Source organism: Columba livia, chromosome 17 (assembly GCF_036013475.1).
Source record: "Columba livia isolate bColLiv1 breed racing homer chromosome 17, bColLiv1.pat.W.v2, whole genome shotgun sequence".
In the NCBI taxonomy this organism is placed as follows: Eukaryota; Metazoa; Chordata; class Aves; order Columbiformes; family Columbidae; genus Columba; species Columba livia.
In genome coordinates this window covers 10594354-10620393 of record NC_088618.1, presented here as the reverse complement: position 1 = coordinate 10620393, position 26040 = coordinate 10594354, and the positions used below count along the sequence as shown (strand labels likewise).

The window sequence follows — 26040 nt, the reverse complement described above, 5'->3', positions numbered from 1 at the left end:
CTGTGATTATGGATTAATTCTTGCCCTATTAAAATCAGCAGTGAAAAATCAAACATCCTTAGATGCATTTCCCAGGTTTTCACCTGAAGATATGGGTTTTTCCCCCCGTTACCTTAGCTTGTGTTTGCCATTACTCTGCTGGGTAAGATGGTAGAATGACGCCCCTGAACTCAGTGATAAATACATGACCTTTGTGAACCTGTTTGGGCTTAACCATGTATTAATATGTCATGGTGGGTCACAATTGCTGGGTGATGGAATCAGTGACCCACTGACCTTCGAAGCTGATGATCTTAATGAGCTGCTTACCTGCCTGTCAAAGCTTCCAGAGGACCCATTGCAGAGAAATGCTGCTGATCCTTCAGACACAATAAAGCCAGTTTAGGGTCCAGGTCAGTACAGCGACCAGTAACCTGTTATTGATTAATGGCTTTATTTTGTCCCCTTCCTCGTTATCAAGAGATAGATGTTTTTTGAAGAAAAGAACCAGTAACACAGATTTCTTTTAGTTTTACAGCCATCAGAAAAAGGTAAGCTCTTAAAGTTCTGTTGTCCTCCCACTTTTCTCATTATGTGTGTGCTGGTGATAAGCTAGCATTTGTACAGGTAGTGCAGCCATATTTTTCCCTGTTTGTGCCTTTTTTTTCCCCCTCCATCTCAAAATCAGTGGCAAACTTCCATCCAAAACTCTGCAGGATTGATGTAGTGGCCAGTGAAATCAGTGGTATTGCTTCTGCCAGATGAGCAGGATGAGGTCTCATTCTGACCTGTGAGACTTTAACTTCACTGTCTTCTATTTAACTTCCTTACAGCCCTCCATGTGTTTTGAGAAACCCCAATTCTGCCTTTCTTTTGAGATGATTTCACCATGATCTGAGTCAAGTTTCATTGTTGGTGCTGTTGTGTTACCCTGTGGTAACAGCTGAAACTACATGCAAACAAAAAATCTTAATTTAGCAGCTTGGGAGCTCCTGGTTGAATTGTAGTTACAAAAGGTGAAACCTTCATCTTGGTCCTTCCTCACTACATCGAACTGCAGATATAAGGTTGTGAGTTTTCCTTACATATAAGAAATGGAAACAAAGGGGTTTGTCCTCAGCTGGAGTACAGACGTCGTGCTGCCAAAATCAGAACTTCATACCAATCAAGCCTGTGACCTAATGCGTTTGCCTGCATGTAAGATGAGATGATTGTGCCAAATGTAATTAGCTAATGTCTGAGCAGCTCTTTGAGCTCCCAAAGCAGGATGCCAGTGCTGAATGTCAGGAGTCTCTAATGTTTTTGTGGGATTATGAAATATCTTATGTATGATTTTGTCTGACAATGGCTCTTCTCCTATTGCCACTAGGTTACAAAAGGGACTCCTCCTCTAGAAAGCAGATAATTTTTTTCTCCTCCTCCAGCACCAGCCTAATGAAAAAAAATTGTGTTTCTTTTACTCTAAGGTGGAGAAGAGCTGCTCTGGAGCAAAGTAGCAGCTTCTGTTTTCCTGCTTCATGACAAACTTAATTTCCTCAGGCAAGATCCTCAACCCTACTCAAGTATTTGCCAATATAAAGAACTGAAACAATACAGAGGATACAGGTCCGTAGCCAGCTTAAAACAAAAAAATACATAGGCTCTTTTAAATTTTGGGTTTCTTTTTTTTTTATTTTGGGTTCTGTTTGTTTGTTTGTTTGTTTTCCCCCATGCAGATATCTTGAATTCTCCCAAATATTCTCCCTGAACATCTCAATCTTCAAGTCGCCACTTCAGTAGGCCCTTGCAAGGTAGGTTCAAAGTCACCCATTTAAAACATTGGAGATGGATGCACAAAGAGTCTAAACAATTTGCTCAAGGTCAACAGCACGTGTGGTAAAGGTTCTGGTCCTTTATAGTTTCAGCTAGTGGGCCAGTCATTCACAAATTCTGTTAGCCAAAACACACCGTGCAAGCTTGGGTTGGTCACTTCATGCACTGAAGGGATGTATGGGGAACTCAGACTACGAATTCACAGCCAGAATCTTGATCTGTTTCTTGCTGCCTCATGTGTTCCCAATGTCATCCAAACCCCACCCTCCTCAGATCACACCTGTGTGAAACTGAAATAAGAACATTTTCCTGGGTCTCACTAGTAACAGGGCAGAAAATTATTGTTGCACGAGAATTGCTTGGATATTGGGCTGACAAGCATTACAGGAAAACTCATCAACTAAAGTAATAAGTAAAGCCTGTTTCACCATTCACCCTTCCCTTCTGCCTCACAACAGTTCTGAAATTGTCATCTCAAAGCTCTTTTCACAGCAAAGATTTCGTCATGGCAGAAAAGAAGCCAACCATCCTATTATACTAACAACAATACTCCAACTGTGATTTATGTTGAACATAAAAAGCAGCATGTTATAAATAGGGATTATAAAACAAACATCTCTGTCTGTCTTGGAGATAGGCTTTTTTATTGTAAGTAAATGTCACAATCATTGTAGGGCTATTCAAAAATCAGGGTACATTTTTCTAATTGGAATTTCAGCTTCATGTATCACCACTTTCTTCTGCTGTCTTGTATATTAATGGCACCATGCCAGCATGTTAAAGAGATGCATCTATATTTGGCCTCACATTAATAACAGCAATTCTATTTGCCAAGTTTTAATAAATTTCGCTGTTGTATCATTGCAGAAGATATAAGCTCAGGCTAACAAACCCCATGATATTTGGGCCCAGCTCCAGATCCTGTTAAGGTTAGTGGAAAAGTTCTTATTGACCCTGTTTACTGTCGATTACTGTAAAATCAGAATAGGTGCTTACAACAAGTGCAAAGGCTCATATTGTAACCAGCAGTTCGATCTTTTATTCAAGCCACTGTTTGTAGCTGTACTTTTTGTTATGCAGCAAGCCTACACGAAGCAAAATAAAAATATGCTTCCCAGTAGGAAAGGTGACCAAGCACCAAAAGAAAGTAATCAAAGAGAAAAAAAGATGTGACAGAATGAATTGCAGCTGGGAACAGTTCTCAGATACCCCAATCTTAATTTCCTATCTCTGGTGAGATTTCTTCTCATGTGCCTAAGAGCTTCCAAAAAAGGACCAGGGCTGGACTTGTACCAAGGGTATGAGGACATTGGTCTGGACAAATCCTTCAGTTGCTCAGTGGCAGAGAGGTTCCTGTATAGACCCATTCTTCTCGTGAAGTCCCCATCCTATTCCTCTGGCTACAGACTTCTAAAGACTTTATTTCCTCTTTCTGGATGTTGAAAGGTTCAGAGGCATTTTATTGGGAAGTATGTCTGAGTAATGATTTAATGACTTAGTACTATTAAGGGCTCGTTTATGTAAAATAATATCAGAGCTGTTTTGAATCATTAGAGTAGAAATAATGACATTAAATATATTTGTAGATAGGACTGTTTTTCTTCCACTGCCTAGAGTGCAATGAGTGGAAATAAAGCTTAATCTTTCCCATTTTGGCTGGAATTGAATCACACCTTTGACAGTGATAGCAGGTTCTGTATCAGGGAAGGTCACCTGAGCCAGTCCAACAGGATCATCTCCTAGAGAAGCTGGATGAGCAGTTTTTAGAAGCAGACATCCTACCCTCTCCATTTCTGATATAACCCACACAAGGGTTGGCATGGCTTGTTCCATCCCACTCCTCAGTTCTTCTCTGTATGAAACGTGTTTTCCTCTTATTTTTAAATTTGCAGCCCTGTATTTGGGCATTTGCTTTAACTTAGCAAACCCTTGGCTTCCTTGATTTAACTGACTGAAAGAAATCAATATCTAACCTCTTCCTGAAAAGATCATAAACAACCGATTGCGAGAAGCTGAGAGGACATACCAGGGCCTAAAACACCCTGAAATTGCCCTGTTTCTTGTACTCAATCATGTGTCATTGGCCAATGTCAAAGACGGGATGTAGATGCATTTTGGTCAACCTGATGCTTGTGGTTTATGACAGAATCGGAGAGATGTCGGGGATTGGCTCAAGGAGCACAGACATGAGTCCACCAAGCAACTGTACGAGCAGAGCCCATTTTAGTTGACATAAGTAGGCCTTAGTTAGCTTGTCTATTAGGCCGTGGGAAAGGGGGGAACGGAAAAGTACTAACTAAGGCAGGGTCAGGATATTTTTGAAGAGATAAGAGTCAGAAGAATGTGGGATGCGCATAGCTAGCTAAACCCAAGTAGGTGGAGTAAGTAAATGTGCTTAGCCTATTAGATAGAGACAAGTATGCATAATTATGGTATTTGGTATAAATGCACGCTATCTCGGGCAATAAAGTTGAAGTATGCTTTATCACTCATATTGAGTCGGCTGCATTTCTTCCTCCGTCCGCTCGGGTTTGGAACTCTGATGGGACTTTTCTCTGCAGAGAGGGAGGGAAAAGTTGAGACTTTTGTGTAACAGTCCAATATACCAGTGTCACTGTAGCATGTTTGAAGTTGTGTTTGTTTATTCATCAGGGTAATGGATGCAGAAAGAATATTCATTCAGGAGCTCTTTCAAGAGTGAGAAGCAAGGAATGCTCTTTTGCTGCTATGCCAGAAGCGCAGGGGGACAGCAGCATTCATCCCATAAACCAGCCATGGAGTTCTGTGCTTTGAGGATGCCGCCACTGCTGTGAGTCTTTTCATGGTAAGTGGCCATTTCCATCCTAAAGTGCAAGTCTTATGGAATAAAGTGCAGATTCTAGGTTTTTATGCAGTCAAAATAGGAAATGAAGGGACATATTCCACTGGAAGGGAAAGAATTTGTTCTTGCACGAAGCAGAGCAACCTCAAAACTAACTCTGTCCCATCAGAATATGCCTTCCAAAGGAGCTGGTGTGCTATAGCTACACAAATCTCCTGCAGACTTTAGACTGATTAGTGCATCAGCCCCCCACAATGACATCATTTTCAGTGGTGTCAGTCCTGAAAAACAATGTCAGTTTTCAAGATTTTGATTTGTTTCTCTTGTTGAACTAGACTTCTGCAGTGCACTTCACAGGGGTAGGATTTAGACTCTGAAGAAGGGAAAGGCTAGAAAAGAAAGTCTTTTTTCTCTGTTAATATGCCTTTTTTTCATGGCAAATGGTTGTTTGTTTTTCTATGTGATTTATTTAAGCTTTTTATTAGGGTGACTATATTTTAGTACATTGCATTGTAAATTACACCCAACTATGTGTGATGGATTCAGTCATGGTGCTATAAATTGTAGTGGATTTTTAGAAAAACCCATTGTGGTTGACAACTGGGGCATCTAATTTATTTCTAGTGCCAGATTACTGTAACAGTCATCAAAACATTGTATTGCACAGATAGTTTATAGAACATTTATCAGAATATTCTAAAATATACTTGCCTTTAAGAGGCTGTTTCCTACCTATGGTTCTTCAAGCCTTGTTTACAAAGTAGGGCAGGTTGCAGCTAAGGGAAATATGTATGGTCTATAATGAAAACTTCACACAAAAAGTGTGGAGGGAAGATTACAATGTCCAACTGTTCCCATTTGTTGTAGGAAAAGAGGTGGAACTGTGACCCATATAATCTAAGTGGTTGAGATAAAAATGCCAAAAAAGCAAGCTTTTGCTCTTAAGCAAAAATAGACTTGTTTACAGTGCATCCTGCTGCACCCTTGTACAAAGAATCCAGGACATGAGAAAGGACTGAATATTGTTCAACTTCTTAAAAAGCCCTCTCCAAATTCCACATTCTGTGAGATGAAGGTCTAAAGTTGAAAAACAGAACACTTCTTAGCATGGTAAGGGACTCAGAATGTGCTTTAAAAGTGACTTAAAATCAAAACTTCTGCCCAAGATTCATCTCCCTTAACTTTTATTCCTGAAGCATGCAAGCTGACTTTGGGTGCGTTCTTCTCCACATGGTTTCTAAGGAAATGTGACTTAGCTGAGCTTTGCTCTGTTTTTAGATGGGTAAAGTGAGGCAAGATAAATCCTGCCCTTTCGGTGCTACAACAGACTGTCTTGTTAGTCACAAGGAGAAAAACTTCCAAGAACATGAACTCTTTTGCAGGGAAATGGGACCATGAGATAAAACAAGGGCTGCTTGCGGCACAACACAGGTCACCCACAGCACTGAGCAAATGCCCGTTGCTGCCTGAGCTGGCTTAACAATCCTTTAATGTTGATATGTGACTAAATTGAACGGGTCAGAAGCCAGGAGATAGGATGGAAAAGGACAGATCATAAAAAAATGAGCATATGCAAGGATGTCTTTCTAAGCACTAGCAGGTTTGCACAGCCAACTTATGTATTGCCTTCAAATTATGATAGTACTTAAGTTTATCAGTGAATGAAAAAACAGTGTCAGACTGTGAAGGAAACTTTCATTTTCCTGTTCACATATTTATTCGCCATGAATAATTTACCAAAGTAACAGCTCATCACAGATCTTTGTTTGCAAAGCCATAGCCCACAGTCACAGTCCACAATGAAAAAGAAGAGTATACAGCTGCAAGAGTAACACTGCAAAGTTATGTTTAGACTAAGAAAGATATTTCTCTCACGATATCTGTTACTGCATCAGCGTACACTAATTCCAGTGGTACAATAATGCATCAGCTCCACAGACACTGCTGACTCAGTAACACCCATGGAAGTACAACAGCAGAGAGTCCTGACCCACCCCTTTTAAGGAATGGAACACGGATCCTTCCATCCATTACACTTTCTCCTATTTAATATACCACGTATTAAACTTTGTCCACTTCAAAAGCAGGAAAAATGAGACATGCCCCTGTTGTGCCCTAACTGCTGTTATACTAGAAGAAATAATGACAGTGATATGAACAGACTTTGGGAAAGATCTAAAGGCAGGAATTTAGCCTTTGATTCCTGAATATCTTCATTTATGGGAGAGAGTTAAAGGGCAGAAAGACCTCTTGTTCAACATTTGTGCCATGCACAGATGTTCACTCTGTTTCTCATGGAAAAGAAATAATTTTCAGACAAGTTGTTTCTGTCTTGTTTTTAAGGCCACCCACCACTGTGACTCCATGAGAAATCATCATTGAAATTATTCTTGTAACTCCTTGACTGAAGTATTCAGTTAAATAATACTGCAGCTCCCTGTATTAGGAAAAGTATAACTGTGAGTATTTAATATGTATGAAAAACAGTAAACTATACCTATCTGATTCAACCTCATAAATTAATAATACTTTTGCTAGGCTCCCACTGCCTGAATGAAATCTATGAACATTCTGTGATACTGTCAATAGAGAAACTTACTTCAGAGCTAGGAACAAATGTCTTTATGACAGCTTATTACAACAGCTTCCTTTGCATAACATTGACAAGGAGTTTGATTCAAATATTCATTCTGAATTGCTAAATGATGGGTAGCAGTAAGCAGCCTCCCAAATCTCTCCCTTCTTATTTATTTTCATGCTTAAGTAAGTTTCAACATGGCTGTACAAACGGCTTCTATCTACAAGCTCCACTATACAAACAACATCATCCCATGAACAGCGGCTAGGAGGTATCAAAACGCCTAAAATCAAAAGCATAATGGCTACTTCCCAAAGTCTGCCAGTAAACCTTTGTGGTACAGCTGTGTAAGGGTCAACACAATGAATTACAACAGATTTCTTTCTTTTAGCATGTCTTGAAACTGTAATAGTCCTGCATTCCCTAGTACTGCTTAGTTACCTGCTGTACCTGTTTTACTCATTAGCTTGTGTGTACAGACACTGGAACTTCTTTCCAGAACCACTGCGAGCCATGAACGTGTCTTTGAGGAGAGTCCTACCAGCCAGCAAAGCGTAGTGGAGAGACCATATTCTGCCTTACAACAAATGCTGCTGTCAAGCTGTAGAACCCTCCAAAATCAGGGGAAGAAGACTTTTGAAAAAATATCTTGAAACTGCCACGTCTCTGGCCCATCTGCTTTGCCCATCATGATGAGCAATTTATCCAACATCTTGTCTTACTCATATATCTGGGAAAAACTCTGTGCAGAGTGATCAGTTTCTTTTTCAAGACTCAATTTGATGTGCAAGGCTGTAAGCAAGAATATTGGGTGCTCTGACTCATTCTCTTGGAGGGCTATTTTTATGATTGTTCTCCATGCAACTCCATCTTAAAACTCTCAGTTAATGTTCTTAAATAATTTTCACAGCTTTTTGCTGAGCCATCTCAGCACAGTGGTTCTTCCCTCTGAGGTAAGAATGTTTCCCAGGTTCTCAGGAATAGTACTATCACTGCAGTCTGTTAAATTACACTCTTGGCTGAGTACTTCCTTCATGTTCTTTACCTCAGTAAGTGGCTACAGATCAGTGCCATTTAAAATTTAATCAGTCTTGTCCTAACAGGATATACTTCTTGGATTTTAACCCATCTTCTACATAAAACAAATCACTAAATTCAGCTACAATAACTGCCTCATGACAGAATCTTTGTCTGACCAACCTCTTAACGAGATCTCATTATTACAAATTGCTCCTGAATATCTATAATATCTTTTGTAGCTCCACACATCTCACCACTTCCTGTCTCCTGCTTTCTTTACAATCCATTAGCATCCCTTAGCAATCTCATTTGAACAATTAAACTGTACTGTTTCTAGCAATGCACAAGGAACCCCAGGGTCTGCTATTAGGTCTGTGACTTCTGAGCACCCTAGGGCAGGATTCACACAGTCCAACTTCACAGAGCCCAGGTTCCTCCTACAGTTCATGGTCCTCAGAGAAAGATTCAGTGCAGGTTGTTGGCCTGATGTGACCAGTAACTCCACCAGTCTCTGAATCACTCTTGGAAGTCTCCCATAAAGGCACTTAAACTAAATGTCTGACGTTAGATGGTAAGAATCTACATCCTTTCCTCATACTCCAGTTTCAAGACTCCCTGGCTAATCTCTGCATGCAACTTTGCCCTCTCTATAGAGGGTTGATTTGCCAGCAGCTTTTTGTTGTGCTTATTTATGTTCAACATTAATGGCTCAAACTGGCTCATGTGAGCTGGATGTTCTCATTCACATGCCTGATAATAGGTTCTTATTTACCTGTGAGTGTTACAGTCACAAGCAAACTCATTAAGTCATTACAGTGTTTCCCTGAAAATGTTCTCATGGATTAAAAGGCTTGAGTGGTCCTGGAAGATGCTGGTCCACTGCAGAGGATAAGTCCATAGTCTCCATCCCTACTGAAATCAATTCTAAAATTGTGTGGAGTGATGCGAATAGTGTTTTCTGAGGTTGTCTGGTGATTCTGTTGAAGTCCCCTGAGAACAAACACATCAGATTTTACAGTTACAAAGAGCTCGTGCCTAAAGACTAATGGGTACCTTGGCAAGCAGATGTAACTTTGGTGTTTCTTATTCCTTTCTAAAGATACAGAATATTTTCTTTTGATATTTTGGTAAATCAGCAAATTCTCATTCCCTGTTATATTCCAGGCATGCAGCTGAGAGATTATTAATGAATATGAAAGTGAAAATACTGCATCTATATTTCTTATGTTGTTACTGTGTTGACTGCATTACAGCCTGTAAGGATAACAACGAGAAAGGGGAAACTGTGACTCTATTCAAGCCAATTGCAATACTCTCAGTGACGAAAGTAGCTCATTGATAAAGCTCTAAGCACACCTTACTGTTTTCTGTAACTTTTAACTAATGCAATGCTCTCAGGCAGAGCAAAATTTCAACTCTAGCCTTTATCTGATCAGAAGTCTCCCCATGCAAGTACAAAGTTCTTCTTTTATTAAATGTCACAATAAGAACCTGTTGATTTCTGGGTGTAAGCTCTCCTGCTTTTACTCACTAACTTAAAAATCACAATGGAAGCAGATCTTTATTTTTAAAACCTACCATTTGGGCAAGAAAAGCCCCCACAAAACAAATAAATAAAGCTTAATACTGAATATTTCCTTACCTTCCCTCCTGCATCCCTCCCCATGGATTTCACCTTTACATGTGTTATGTTCAGTACTGACTTGCTAAAACTTGGCCAAAATACTCCAGGCCTCTGAGGCACCGAAATGCTTTAAAATGGTTATTTTCTGCTAGTCTTCAATCTTTTTTCTAAGTTTAGCAAGTCATTAGGCTTAGAAGATGACAAATTAAGCTGAGATCCAAGGAACTTCCTTTGCAGGCTTAAGCCACTTGCCAGTGGAGCTCACTGACACCAGAAATGAGAAACTAAGAGCATAACGACGTTCTCCGTGGAGGCAATGCGAACTCACTTGAAAGCGTTTAACTGCAAACAGTTAAAGTTTCGCCAACGAGCGGAACAGCCGAGGCCCGTGTGGCTCCGGACCCGCAGTGCCAGCGCCGGGGGAGGGGCCGGGCAGGGCCAGTCCGGGGAACCCCCGCTAGTCCCCGGCCACACGCAGCCGGGACACGGTAGTTGGGAACCCTCGACGTCTTTGGTTCACTTTTCCTTTTTCCCGTTCCCTTGCGTGAATTTTCTCCCGGGTTAAGAGATTTCTTGCCAGAGGAACCGTGGGCGGGCAGCCCCCACCCCCGCGCTGCCGGTGCCGGTCCCAGGGAGGCGCCGCTCCGGGCGGCTCCCTTGGCTCGGCGCCGCGGCGGGGTCCCGCCTGCCCGGTGCGCGGCGCTGGGCTTTCCGAGCCGCCCGCCCTCCGCACCGCAGCCCCATGTCTGCGCTCCCCGCCGGTGCCGACATCAAGAGGGCTCTGGAGAACAGCCCCGAGACCAACATCGAGGATGAGCTGCCCGACGAGCCGCCGCAGCCGCGGCCCAAGAACTACCTGCTCCTCAGCATCCTCGCCTGCTTCTGTCCCGCCTATCCCGTCAACATTGTCGCCTTCGTCTTCGCCGTCATGGTGAGTAGCACCCCGCCGGGTGGCCAAGCGACCCTCGGCTTGGGGCTGGGTGTTTGGCGGGGCGACCGTCGGCTCTGCGCCGGCCCGGCCCCAGCCGCGGCGCTCCCGGCCGGCCCGCCCGGGACCTGCAGGAGTGAAGCGGGGCTGCAGCAACCGTCAGGGTCCCGGCCATCCGGCCGCCTTTTACCCACTTGTCCCGGGCACCTGGAGACAAAACTAGGTGAGGCAGTAAGCCTGAGAGCATCAGCGGGCTCGGTCAGAGTGTCTACTTAGCAATCCCGGCAGCAGATATAAAATGTGGAGTGAAAAGCAGTTCAGGTTTTCAGTATCAGACTGCATAAGGGAGGGAGGTTTATCCCAATTAACAGAATTTGTTACATCAACTAACTTGCACGCTGAATTGGACTTGGTATCTATGTGTGAAAGTGACAACTGGGGAACAGCAATCAGATTTGCAAAGGATCAGACATGATTTCTACTTCAGCTGATCAAATTTGATAGAAGTGTTTTTTTTTTTCCAGTAAGCAGGTTCTTTAGCCTGATGCTATTTGCTACAATTAATACACATAACAATAATGATTGTAGGTTGTTGGGAAAAATCCTTTTAAAATTGAGTATCGAGTACACTGAGAGAACAGCCTTACTTTTACAACTCATAATTGATTTACGTGGTCCTTAATAATCTGGCAATCCAATTTACTTCAAAGGGATCGTTAGCACAGAATCTTCTCTGAGTTAAAAGTTCCAGAGTCACATCCAGACTTTTTTAATAGGCTGCACAATCAGCGTGATCAGTAATACTGCAGTGTATTTCTGTTGTTTAGGGACTAAAAAGGATTTAAAACACGTTGTGTATTTTCATAATTTTCTCTGACAGCCAGGCTGAAAAGGTAAGTAAAAATATAGTTGTTTCTTTTTGTAACTAAGCATAAGAATAATTACCGATATCTAAAATATGCTAAAGCACACTCATAAAACTAGGAAGATTGATCAGAAATCACATTGCTTGAGCTTGAAAATTACTTTGAGCTATTCCAAGTTCATCTTCGGAGTCTTTTTTTTGGTCCAGATATGTATTAGCTGTCATTTTTTTCTGTGTTTATTTTCTTTGTTGTTAACTGTACGATGTGCTCTTTTCCTTGATTTGAGAAGATTTGGTCCTGCTGGTACTCAGCATCCTTTCTGTCTGTGGACACTTAGGGTGCTATATAAAGTAATGAGAGCTGATAATCTGGGGCTGTGAGCTTCTGTTCACTGTGACAGTACTTTTACCAAAGCACTGGGGCTGCACAGAAGTTAACTGTCAAGGACAGAATTTGGCCTCTAAAGATTTTTGCACCCCATATGGAGAACTCTCCACCCACACCCTAGTTGAAGTTCATACAGGCTTTTGGAGTCAGGCTTAAGTACCTGTCACCAAGAGATATGTAGAAACCAGGGTGGGAAGAGCACTTCCTGAATGCTGAACGCTCTGTGCAGGTCTCAGCTGCCCACTTCTTAAAGATGGGAAATAAAAACCAATTCAATAACCTCCACTAGATGTGAATATCTCTTCTGTTTCAATGTCATTCCTATCTAAACCTCTCCTTTTCCATGAAAATAACATGTCCAACTTGTTTTCCACAGCCTGATTCCTCTGCCTTTTAGAGCTGCGACTTGTAACTTCTCCATTAACCTCAACTCCGGGTTCTGCATTTTAACCTATGCTGGTTTTATTTCTACTTCTGCTGGAATCTGCATTCTTGTCAGCTTGTTTCCTAGAGTTGTTAAGGGTTAACACTGAGAAGAGTGGGTTACTTTCTTTTCTTACAAAAGATACTATTGTAGGCTGTAGATTTTGCCTGAGATCTTGTGTTAGAAGAGATACAGACCTGTAAAAGTAGAGTTCTTTATAAATTTCAACTGCCTAGAATAGGCCTAGAAGGAAAAGTCCTGTTGGCTTCTAGAGAGGTATGGCATTTGCCTGTGTCATGTCCTCCTTAAATGCTCTCAATTCAGACAGTGTTTTCACTCTAAAAGTAGAGTCTGGGCTCTAACACACCCCCAAATTAAATGACAGATTTGTCTTCAGTCTCTTCTGCTGCCCCATTTACAACTCCAGCACTGGTTTCCTCACTTGTTTCTCACCTTCAGGGGCACAAACCTTACCATTTCAGATCTTACCTCGTTTACTTTATTTTTAGAATCAACCTCTCCCAAATTCTCCCTGTTGTGATAATAACCTTTTCTTGTTTCTTACCTCCTCTGTGAAAGAAATCTATTTCTTCTGTTAGGGTAAGAGGATAGTTCTAGAATGGACACTTAATAGCATCAGCATGTTGATGTGCTGGCATTACAAGAGCAGCCCCCTCACAGTAGTTGCTGGTCACTGGCAGGTGTGAGGGTTTCTTGGCAGTTTTAGCAAATGGACATGTGTTTGCCCCAGGGTCCTGGCCAGGACTCCTACCTGTAAGATTACTGTTCTCAGTACCTTTCTGCAGTTCCAGGCAGATCCGTCTGTTCTGCTTTCTCTTGCTTCTAGCAGCCGCATTATGTTTCTGTATGATTAGTTGGCTCACTCAACCCCAGAGGTGCCTCACTCAGACCTTCCTTATTCTTTCTCACATAGTTGAGACCACAGGCATCAGGGCAGGCATGTGGGGTGCAGGTACCAAGTCAGGAGGCTCATGTGGCAGAAGAGGCTTCTCTGATGTAAGGCTGTGGCTAGACAGCGTGTCACTGAGCAATTTGGCTCCTCATTTGCAATGGTGGCTTTTCCCCTTGTTGTGAACCCACTGTGACCTGCCCCTTGTGTCTGAGCACAGGCTCAGGGGGACTGGCTGTATCTGGCTAATGCAATCAGAACCAAAGGGAGGCTGTAGGACGACTCTGAAAAATGAACCAGTTAAATATTTCTAAACCCAGCACTGATGTTTGGTAGCTGAATAAATTTTCTTGGCAATTCTCAGTACAGCACCTTCAGTTGTCTTTATTGCAAAGATCTGTATGTCAGACTAGTCATCACATTCCACAGGGCCTTAGAGATTTGTAACCACTTCAAAACAGTCTCTTAAAAGCTATTTCTCCCTCATTGTTTGCTGCTAACTCCCTCTTTATGTTGACACATTTCTGTTTAATCATTTGCATATTTCAAATAACATATGTGGTCACACTGTGACAATCCTGGCTTATCTGCCTCTGATAGTAACAAGTTCTTTGACTGCATTTGTTACCCTTGGATTCAGGTGCCTTATCTGTATATTAGTTTCCCTAAGCAGAGACAACAAGCAAAAGGTGGTAGAAATCATGGAACAGCAGAGGATGCAGAGGGTCAACTGTTCTAATTGAGATCCTAATGAACCACATACAGTTTGTTGGCTTTGGTCAGGTTAGTGACTAGCATAGTGACCGGTGTTCCTGTAGGGCTGCACTTCTCTTTAGTTAGAAAGATTATTTGGAAAGTTTATACAGCTTTTTTTATAGTAGCTTGTAGGTACCTGGACATCTAACAGCATATGGGACAGCCTATACCTACTTCAGGAGTATTAAACAGCAAGGCTCGGCAGCTTTTCTTAAGCATTTTTTGCACAGCCCTTATCTTTGCAAACTGCTAAGCTTTTCCTCTGCAACAACACTTTCAACGTGTCCCCAGAGTCATATATTTTATAAATAGATGTGTGTGAACCTGGTGAAGTCACTGAGATTACTCAAGTAAATAAGCAGCTGCAGAACTGTGGCTTTAATTTAGCTGATCAACTTCATAGTGAGCAAGTTAGCAGAAACCTGAGAAATCATATGATATCACGGTGAAAATGGTTTAAACTTGTTTTAAAAGTTGGACAGACAAAATGGCACACATAAAAGCTGTATTCTGTATAGATTGCCTAGCCCTTGGAAATAAGTAGTTGTAACAGATAATGTTTTCTCAGACTAACTCTGGGAACTAGAAGCATGATCCAAGGGCCATTTCAAGCAGATAGAAGTAAATGAATTTCAAAGAGCTTTGCATCAGACCCCAACCACTCCCCCAAACCTCTTATTTTTTCTTGAATGCTAAGTTATGCCATTTAATTTAAACCTTCTAATAAAGAAACTTTTGTCTCCTTCCTGTCTCTCCCGAATCCTCTCTTTTACCATTAATGGTGTTTTCCTCCTCTTCATCATGGATTTGTATTAAAATGACATTATTTATTGAAGTGCATAGGGTGAATAATTTATGCAGTACCTGCAGAAATCACATGGACATTCTCCAGACTTCCTAAATACATTAGTAAAATTGCACAGAACTGCAAGCTGCTGCTGCTGCCGTGTCTTGCTTACAGCTCTGTCTCCGTCTTGAGACCACATCTATGAGGAGGTGAGTTTCGAGTGTTTGCAGGACCAGTCTCTAGATGTCATGACAAGTGAGCCCTTGGATGGGTGGGGAGAACAAAGGCAGGGCTGGGCTCTCAGTGATGCTTCTCCCTATTTCTCTCTGTAGCCACAGCCACATTCATAGTCGCTGACAAGAGGCAGGAGGAGAACTCAGCCTGGTCAGGACCAAGACAAGCCATGTTTCTCCTGATACTCGTTTTATTGACCCTCCTGAATGTATTTTGAGAAAACCTAAGAAAACTCTTCTTCTGTAGACAGGACTGCTGAAAAGAGCGAAGTAACTTAACTGTTCCAGCCACCCTTTGTAACAGGAGGCCACACTGGTGGAGAACCAGAGGTGACTGTGCCTCAGCACAGCTGCTGTTTTTCTGCCTGAATGATCAGGTACCCTAAGGAAACAAGGTTTGGGCACTCATCCTATTTGACTATGTGTTTGTGTCCATCTCTCATTTCTGTCTCTTCTCTCTTTCCCCTCTATATCCTTTAAGTCCGCTAGCCAACCTCAGTGAAACCTGACAGCAATGTTCTTTCGGGAAATAAAGTAGAGAAATGTTTAGGCATGTGGGCTTCCAGGAAGAGAAGAAATGGATCAGTGCTCTCTTTAAGGGCAAGAGTGCATCAGCAGCTCAGCCTTTCTTAGACACCAGAGAATAAGAACCTGCACTTATCCTTGAGATGCAATTCTAGGAATATAAGCTTCATTGCTTTGGGACTGCCTTGGCAAGAGCGATCTTACTGCAACGCTAACACCAAGGATGCATCTAGCCCATTAACTTCTGTGTGCTCGCTAATCGACAGAACACACACAGATAATGTCCCTAATTATTTTTCTGCTTGGGAGAAAAGGCTCTAGAACAATGCTTGGTATCCTCTGAAGTTCATTCCTTTCCTGCTTTCCACTATCTCAGGTCTTTACTCTGTTGAATTAACTGTTGTTCTGTCTTTGCTATTAAAAAAATGATACATAACTAAAGCACTTTTGTGATAGAACTCGGTGATAGATGATACAGTTGTTTTCTAAAGACAACCTGAATTATTTAGTCCACAGAGCAGTTCAGTGGATCAGGTCCCTGTATTTCTCCCCCTGCAGCTCCCATTTCTAGGATACTTTCTGGAGTACTTAGGAGATACTAAAGAACAGGTTATGACAAACCCGATTCCCTGAGGTATTATGCTGAGATAGTTCAATAGTGCAGTCTGATGAAAAAATCTGCACTCAGTGTTATGATTTATGAACTCAAACTCTCCTGATCTTACAAAATAATTCATAGAAATAGTACTCTTTTTTAATATCCTTTGATAGCACCCTGTTCTTGGGAAAAAGTTACTACAAACTGTGTTATATTTGTGTACTGCAATACTTTAGTGTCCTTCACTGATTTTTTTGTTTTCTTTTAAAAATATAGTCTGGTTAAAACAAAAATTAATTCAGAAAATCCTACAGTCTTTCTTAGAAAAGACTAGAAGATCAGAGTGGTCCTATCACACCTTGTCATCTCTGCACTTAATGAATATACAGCATCTGTGAAATCTGGGTGGATAAACTCAAGTCTGAGATAATATCTGTATGTCTGATGCATATCAGAGGATGTGTATGATAATGACTATCAGTGCCTTCCAAAAAGGCAAAGGGACAGAGTTTCTAGCCCGTGAAGATGGCACTCAGATACTTTGTTCATGTGATCTATATTTCCTTTTTTTTCTTTTTCCCACCTATTAATTCTGAAAACTCTGTTTTGAAAAGTAAAACACTGGAAAATAGCAAATTAATCTTTTTTTAAGATTTTTTCCTGAGGCTTTCTGTAAAAATGCAGCCTATTTATGCTCCTGGAATGCTTATGGTCTTATAAAGCTTAGGAGTTTATTTCACTGCTAGCGAAGTGGCCAACTAACAGTTCACATGCTACAGAATTATTTCCAGAGATGAAAAGCCACAGATTTATGCAAGTAGGTATATTACAGTTGATTTGACAGCTCTTATGCTGGTGTGCACAAGAAAACTCATCATGTGAATATAGCGTCACGACTGAAAATGAAAGAGCTGTAGTTTCAATGAAATGTGCTGAAAATGAGTGGAACAGAAAGCTGGACTCCCTGCTCACCTTGGGCTGGTGGCAGTGGGTGTTTATTTTTACAAATAAAATCACTGTTTTCTGGAGTCCTTTCTCCAGTACCAAAGTGCACAGAACTTAGTTCAAAGAGGTCACATCAGTTTGTGTACACATTTCTGTTTAAATAAAAAAGTCACAAACTCTTCTGTTTCTCTTCTACAGGCTTTAAACAGTTATAATCAAGGAGATATAGAAGGGTCAAAAAGACTGGGTCGCAATGCGCTCTGGGTCGCCGTTGCATCAATTATCATTGGACTTGTCATCATTGGGATCTATTGTGTAGTTCATTTCACAACGGTAAGCAAAACACTACTAGTCCCAATGCAAGCAGTCCTTCTCTGTGCACGGGGTTCAGAATAAGAAGCTAAAGATTGTCAGAACTATCTGCTGGTGTTAAAATGTACTTACTTTGCAGTTTTGAAAATTCTGTTGTCTGTCTGTGGTTAGACGCAAATGACTGTGTCTTAGCAGCAGTGAGTTTTCTAGGAACTCTTGCAGCTCCCATAAGTTTTTCCAATTTAGGCCAGTTGCTTTTTGTTTTTTCTGCCTATTAGTTTCACAGTCTGCAGGACAAGCTGTGTAGAGATCCTTAGATTTCAGATAAGAGTCCCCAGTTGCTAATTTTCACTCATAATGTGTCCAACATATCTTGTAACTTTGCAAGCAGAAGAAGACAGTCAATTACTATTTTACTCTTTGATATTAAGTTGGCATTACCTATATCAAAAGTGACCACAAATGTAATTTTTGACTTGTCTTGCTGTGAGAGAACATCATTCACTCTTACTGCTGTATACTTTCGTACACTAGAACGATAGTGAACAAGCTTGACAAATGAATCTCTGTATAGACGGTGGTCACCTGGATATAAGCTTATTTGGAAAAGAGGACAAAAGTAATTAGGGTATTGAAATCCTATCTGAAGGTTGTGCAACAGTATGTTCTTTGGAAGCATGAATCTCTCTTTGGTTCAGCCTGTGTTCAGTTTGTTCAGCCCTCACAGATTTAAAAGCAAGTCACTTCAGGCTGGGTGTGCCAAGTTTTGTAATTGACAGCGGCAGTAAATTCCTCTGTTCGCTTCCACTAACTTACTCATCGTTTCTTAGGCAAGGATAGCAGCTCAATATTATTTTTTTAGGTAGGAGGAGAGAAGAGCAGTGTGAGTAGTGGCAGACAACACTGCCCTGAAGCATTCACGCTAACCAGGGCACACCACCTACGTTTAGCTGTAGTCAATGTTTCAGTTCCGCTACAGTAGGACCACGTGTGCTGAATGTGCAAATGCTGCTTTGTGCCCTCTGCCAGGTATTAGTGGTAATTAGCACTTTATATCTGGTATTTGTAAGCACCTCTCTCTCTCCTACCCTCATGGAAGTAAGCAGCAGTAGATCAGTATAATACAAATTTGTGGGATTTTTTCTTTGGAGGATTTTTTTTTAAAATTGATTTTTGGTTTTTTGGTTTTTTGGTTGTTTTTTTAAGAGGAAAATCTGTGTTAGGTGGAAGTCTTGGTGGGTGCCTGGGGACCCTAAGCACCCTGCTGGGATATTAATTTCTGTATTCAGTGAATAGTTTCCATAGAGGTCTCTTGGCCAAATGGTATCTTGAGTTTTGTGAGGACTCGGGGTTTACTGGACTCATCTTGCTCTCTGGCTTTCCAATCTCTTTACTACTGCCCTTCTCCCTCTCACCTGTCACCATCTAAAGAGCGCTTGCTTCTAAGAAAGTGTTTGATGGAATCAACCACCTTCTTTATTCTTCTGACATGAAAATGAGTGAACAGGAGCACCCAACTGGCCTTTCCATGCTTACCTGCGTTCCCTTTGTTGCCTTACTCTTGGACATTTATATTTTATACTAAATTGTATTTGAGTTTGACGTGCCACTGATGTGGATGGCGCTGCCTACTCCGTGCAGTTATCTCACATCCCTGTGTACTTGGTCATGGTTGTTTACTAACAGCCACTTTGCACTCTGCTAATGTGAAGTGATTGTAAATTATTTCTGTGTTAACTTTAATATATATGCTTCAGTATTGATAAGATAGTACAAAATAACCTTAATAGAATAATATGACAGTCACCCCCGTAACTGATTTATTTGATTACTAGTAGGTGCAGATTTGATGTTTCCATGACCTACACATGCATTTTTTCTGAAAGTTAATTTAGACTTCAGCAATACGTATGTAAAGCTTGACCCTTCCAGGATTTATTACTGCATGCTTTATCCCCCTGAAATTCATCACCTACTGTATCACCCAGTTGTTCCTGCTGACATTCCTTGTGGCTTCTTTTGGTATTCAAAGGATAACAAGTCTCATTGCGAATTACCATTGGGAGTATGCCCTTGTATTCTCCTTCCATATTCTTACGTATCTCTCCCTTAAGCTTGTGGTTTATTATCCAACCATCCCATTTCTCATCTGTGTTAGTACTTTCTGTTATCCCATGACTGCTAGAGGGTGTTACTTGAGTATGCATAAACCCTTTGATAAATGTCACTAGCTCATTCTTATTTATCCATGCAAAGATGCGGGGTGTAGTGTGTTTGAGGGCTGGATGAGCCTCGGGAGTTCTTCCACATCGTAAGTCTGAGCTTCTGGAAAGCAGCAAACCTGAGACATCCAAGTCAGGTTGGCAGGGGGCAATCTCCATCAGTTGTTACACAACTTTTCCTCTTGGTACAGAAACTTGGTTCAGGCTCAGCTGGCTCTGAAGTCTCCTTCAAAACAATTCCCCACCTTTCCTGCAAGGGGCTGGCTACACATGTCCTCGAGGATCTGCAGGCCGAAAGGAACATTCCTTCTCCTGCCAGAAGTCACAAACTTCAGGCCTTCCACATCACAGACAAGTGCACAAAATTCCTGTTTTGAACAAACAGTGACATTACACCCCCAATTACACCCTCAGTAATACTGGTAGACTCAAGAAGAGGAAGACCATTTCACTTTTCAGAAAACTACTGCCTCAAGCCCCAAGCTTCCTTGCATGCCGCCTTTGGTTTATTCAGTTGCAGAGTAATAGCAACACCTGCATCTGCGTGGAAGAAACAGCCTTGACTTTTCATTTGGAAGATTTACTTGGTGCTAAGCCAACTCTGGGCTTGTACTGCTGCCTTGGAGAGCCTCGTTTGTCTTTAACACTGGCATGTTATATTTAGCATTGAGATATATAGTGAGATATATATACATACATACACATATATATATCTCCTGGAACAGGGCCCACTCAGTATTTGGGAACCATCTACCTTCTGCAGTCATGCCCCTGAATGTAGACAAGGGGAAACTGTCACTTGCCCAGCAATAAAACTTGTCTTGATCAATGTAAACATGTGTTTTCCTCGTTATGCTGAGGAACCTCTGAGTGTTAAGCTGTGGTGTGTGCTGAATCAGGGCTGTCCCCTGTTCCACACTAGGCTACATTTATTCTTACTCCACCCTGTAACTTTTCCCCTCTCCTATTAGCTTCTCCTGCACTCCTGCCTTGTCAGTCCCGAATGCTGAATTACACTTCCACTGCTTGCTCAGATGTAACTGAAACCAGTATTTGTGTCACCGCTGAGTCTAGCCCTGCATGTGTGCCAATAGGCGTGTTGTCCATCAAGAACTGCAGTGAGAAAAGGGACTCCATAAGGAGACCTCACGAGAAACTGAAACAGTGCAGAGCTGTGTGCCATGGCCTGCATGTGGCCTTACTCTGCTGTAATATGCCTGGGTAGAGAGTGAATGGCAGGATACCTAATGACAGGCGACACCTGGCTGTGAACCACATCCTGAATCCTGCCTCTAGTTCTGATCTCCTTGTCTGAAGTTGTGGCATACACACATACAAGGAAAAACCAGAGAGAGAAAAGGGCTGCAAGGTATGAGAAAACCTTTATATGTGGAAAGGCAAAATAGACACAATCTCCTTGGCTTGGGAAAGACTTAGGAATGGGTAGTTAAAGGTAGTGAAATAAAGAGTGATTGTTGTGTCTTATGAATAAGGTGCAAGGGCACCTAAAGAAAACAGCTTTAAAAAAGGAGGAGGTACTTTTTCCATGTGCCATACTATGCAGCTGTAGGACTTATGCCTTCTGGTTGCTGTGGGTACAAAAAATACAGATGATTTGAAATGAGTGAAGTTACAAAAAATAAAATGAGCTTAAATGCAAATATGCAGATACAATCTCAGGCTCTGAAAGCTGAAGATTGCCTGAGCTGGAAGGCAATAAAGGGAGAAATACCAGCCTGGACATAGCCTTTTCTTCTACAGTCACTTCAGGCATTTGTAACGTGTCACTGTCTGAGGTGGGATGCTGTGAAGACAGCTGCTCCGCCCCAGTACCACTGTTCTTACGCTCCTTCATTAAGCCTGCTAGTAACCTTTCCACTGACTTGAACAGATTTGGAGTCAGCCTTCCTGTCTCTTGCTAGTAATTTTGTTAGTGAGTGAGGGTTCTCTAGTAGTTCACGATCTGTGTTTTCAGAGCAGTCTCCAAATCTTTGGAGCAGATTCCAAATAGTGTTTTGTTTTGCCTTTTGATAGTGCAAGTCTCTTGGTGTCTTTGAATTTCATTTGAGTCCCACTGGCAGGATCTGGAGAAACCTAATCTTGGGCTGGAACCTCCTTACAGAAAAGGAGACCCCAGATATTCCAAACCCTTTTCTTAACTGGATCTCACCATGTCATATTCTGTTTCGTGCTACCATTATTCCATTGCTGGCATTGCTGCATAGACTCTGAAACAATCTGCAGCTTCTGGCAGCACATGGTTTTAGACTGTCTCTAGTGTCTGAGTGTTGCTTGACAGCACCACTCAGGGCAGAACTAGAGCTCACAAGTTTTGCTTCCCAATTGAGCCACAAAGCATATAATCTAAAGTCTGTGGGTTTTGTGCAGCTCTCCAGTGGTTCTGTGCAGTCTGGGCAAATGGGAGTGAGTAAAGTAGAAATGTGGAGAACTAGTAAGAGGTGTTAGAGTGAAGTAAAGAGACAAGCTTTTCTGTAGAGCTGTGACTGAGATAGTGGCAGTTATGGTATGAGGAAGGGTAGCAGAAGTACTGAAGTAAAGGAATGCAAGGAACTCTTGCCAGTGGACCAGGGTCCAACACTTTATTCATTCACATCAGAAGTACATTGTCTTTGTTTATCTGGAACCCCAGGTTCACAGGCAGGGGTAGAATTACCTTCTGATAATAACATATGTGAGAAAGGTAGTTGTGTTCAGTGACTTTGGAATTTCATGCAGACCATAATGATATTTTGGTGCTTTTGTAGAGGAGTGTGAACTTCTAACCCCTTTAATCTCACTGGAGCTAGAACTTCACCCCAAGCAAGTCACAGAAATGCGAGCTGTCAGCATGGCTTCGAAGGAAGACAGAGACAGCCAGGCTGTGCAGAAAGTACTAGCTTAGACTGCTGAATAAATAAAGCATATGTGCAGCCATGCAACACTGGTCAAAGGAAAAGCAGTAAGCATATAGGCTGTGCTCCAGGGACAGATATGTGCATATGTTTTTCTTAATAACTTATAAATAATTCTTCAGGGTGAAAATGCATGCAAGATTTTTAATATCTCTGTTGTCTCTTTCCCAAGGAGCTCAAAAAGCCTTTGCAGCCGTTTCACTGAGTGACTGTCTCTCATGGAGACACAATGAAGTGAGGGACCAGTATGATGATAGGAATTACAAAGCCAGCCTGCAGATCTTTACATTGCCAATCCTGTTCTCTGTGCATCACCATAGTAAGAAAAGAGTCAAGGAAGACTACGTACCTTTTGCTGCAGGGACTGACCTACCAGTAACTGGCAGAGCACCAGGTCTGAAGTCAGGGCATTCCTATGGTCTTTTACTCATATTAATTCTTGGTGTCCACCTAGCCAGTGAGGTCATACTGCTGCTTTTCTACCAGTAAAAGCACTAACTGATTATCTCCTTGATACTGTACCTCTTTTTACTGGATTTGTAAAAACATAACAGCTTAAAATCCTGTCTATCAAATGTGTTCAGTCAGCTCAGATGCTGACTAGTAGGCAGACACACATGGATGCACAGAGCCCATGTGATTACATTAGCTTCGTTTCCTTAGCAAACCACATGGAAAAATTCTGATCCAGTTGTTTCATCTGTGCAGGGGGGAAATGTCCCCACAATAGATTCCGTCCATTGGAGTCCTGAGTAGCATCCAAGAGACAATTAACAAATGAGTTAATGCTGTCTGCAGGATATATTCACTGTTGAGTGCCTCTGGTCCTAGATCTCTCTTTTAGGAGCTGCTAAAAAGTAGCTGCTTGATGGAAAAGCTATCTCAGGACTCCGGCAGAGAACCCAGCATCCAGGGACAAGCCAGTGAGATCAGCACTGTCCATGGGTAATGTCTGAGACCTAGCCCCAGCAAATTTGAAAGAACTTCTCATTTATTTCCACTCCTGAAACAGATGCATAAAGAGTCCTTTTAAAACCTCTGACATGTATGGCTATTGTATTTACCAAGTTGTCTGCTGAAAATATTATTCTTGCCTGATGGTTGTATGTACCACTTGAAGGAAGCAGAGATGCTGTTGACCTCATGAAACTTTGTCAAATAAGAGCCCATTTCCTGGCAATGAAAGATCCTAACTTGCATTGATTCAGGTAACCCAGTTTAAAAATTTAGTTCAGATTGACAGATGATTGGTGCTATTAGACACTTAGCTCTTTGATTCAAAACTGTATTGAACCACTAATCTAGAGGGATGTTTGTTAAGAGAACAAATGCTACTAATGTGGCATAATGTATCCATTAGATCTGTAGAATTAATAATTTAAGCTCACAAGGCAAACTCTCTGACTTTTCCTCCTTTAAAAATACATATTTCTGTGTCCTTGCAGCATGCTATCTGAAGACCAGGACTGCACTTGGAGGATATCATCATGTAAATCTCAGGAGGAGAAACAGAAGATGAGAAGGAAACCCTTCATTCCAGACTGTTAGATTTGACCCTACAAGTCTGCAGAGGCATGTTGCTGGCGGATGAACTGATAGTCCAGTTAGTTAATCAGCATGGCGTGACCAGGTTTTCAAAATTATTTATTTTTAAAGAATCTCATTATAAAGCAGCATTTTCTCTTTTACCCTAATGTATCATGAGATCTTACCCTAACAACTCCCTTTTCTTTCGCATTTATATGGAATGTATGCTGGATCCACAATGTTCTCTGGCTGAGCCTAGCCAGACAAAGCCAACAGATCTGGACTGTTTATGGTGCACAATGTAAGATTTGGTGCACAGCCTGCTGAAGCTGGTAGAACTCCTGTTGCCTACCGTGGGTTTTGGATGAGGCCATTAAGGATTTTTTTTAATTACTTTAATCTCAACATAATACAATCATAACCATGGGTTTGTGATTTTATTCTGCTATGTGATTTTATAATGCCATGGGTGTACTTTGACTCAGCAACTGCTTTCTTCTGTAATGCTCAGCTTTTAGGTCTTTACCTTAGATTTTTAACCACCTGGGACCGATTCCAGTCACTTGATTATTAAGAGACACTCTTCTTCCATAGCATCCATATTTTTCTTAATGATTTATTTTTGTTTTGTTGTCTTTCATTGTTGAAGTCCCTTGGCTTAGCTCCAGTTCTGCATTAAAGTTGCACATGATTATATTTTCCTCTTTAAACTTCACTTATGTTAAAAGTTCTTATTTTTTTATCTGACAAAAGATCCTCTTTTTAAATAGATGTTCTTCATCCCTTTGTTATTGTTCTTCTAGCAAGTCACATAGTTTCATTGCGTTCTGCTTTGTTCATGTCTCTTTTTTTATTCAGTTCATCCTTTCATCTTGCCATGAAATGTCTGTGTATCAATGCAGTTAGAGATGGACGGACTTTTGTACCTTTATGTAGTTACACACGCTCTTGCTGATCCTAAGATATTCCTCGGTGAAGAGTTTTAGGTTACAGAATTCATGGCCGCTACTGCAGTTTCTTGATACCTTATGAAAATTTAGTATGGGGCAGCTGTTTTTTATTAGCTGAAAACTATTTGAAAGAATGTATTTGTTTTGCCACACAAATATTCCATGTTAAAAGGAGTAAACTCTGAGTGTTAAGACGGATGGCTACATCTTCAGCAGTTTTTGCTCCATTTGCTTTAATTGTTATTACATCTTCGAGCAAGCTCTGCCAGCTTACACTTACTCTGCTTGCACTAACGTAAATCTGGACTGATGACCCCGAAATGCATGGGAGTTTTGCCAGTGCAAGTGAGAAAAGACTCATACCTGGCAGGAGTACAACCGCCTATTAAAATAAATAATAATCTCCCAGAAACCTTTACCTGTTAAAGCATATGCCTGGAAGTAGCATGTATTTTCTGTGCCTTGATATTATACTTTCAATGTGCTTTTTTGCTTTTCTTTGTGCCAAATTTTGTCTTTCATTGAAGTCACTGATGCATCACCTATCCTTACTTACTCCAGTATAAATCTTCATGAACGCTGGTGAAATCAGTTGATCTCTTCAGCATTTACACTGATCGAATTTGTCCACGTGGGAATCTTGCCACCGATTTTGATGATTCCAATGATTGGCTGTTCTGTGAACTCCTCTTTGGTTTTTGAATACTATTTCAATGGTCTGATATGTCTTGTGGGACTTTTAGTAGCTTACCTTATTGTCAGATATGATAGAACTGTCATTGAGAAGTGGAATAAAATTACTTTTAATTCATGTCTATTCTGGTATGTGGGAAGTGTCTTTTCTAAGCTTTGTTGCCTCTTCTATTTTAAAGAGTAATATCCCTTTTCCTAACCCCTTGGACAGTTTCAGAATAAAGTGAATCA

General features: G+C 41.3%; 1 protein-coding gene across 1 annotated transcript; it reads left to right on the top strand.

Moving 5' to 3' along the window:
• Positions 1 to 42: 42 nt before the first annotated feature.
• Positions 43 to 25933, top strand: TMEM233 (transmembrane protein 233). Its single transcript, XM_065033804.1, has 7 exons — positions 43 to 1584; positions 1695 to 1769; positions 2659 to 2720; positions 4444 to 4615; positions 6956 to 10765; positions 17392 to 17526; positions 24085 to 25933. The coding sequence occupies exons 5-7, from the start codon at positions 10577 to 10579 to the stop codon at positions 24094 to 24096; spliced, it is 336 nt and encodes a 111-aa protein (XP_064889876.1). The 5' UTR covers positions 43 to 1584; positions 1695 to 1769; positions 2659 to 2720; positions 4444 to 4615; positions 6956 to 10576; the 3' UTR covers positions 24097 to 25933.
• Positions 25934 to 26040: the final 107 nt, after the last annotated feature.

What these genes read in the sequence shown, in the direction of transcription:
- TMEM233 (XM_065033804.1), top strand. Translation starts at nt 10,577, where the DNA reads ATGTCTGCGCTCCCCGCCGGTGCCGACATCAAGAGGGCTCTGGAGAAC. An exon ending in CCTTCGTCTTCGCCGTCATG is followed by an intron (nt 10,766 to 17,391) that starts GTGAGTAGCACC and finishes TCTCTTCTACAG; the next exon opens with GCTTTAAACAGTTATAATCA.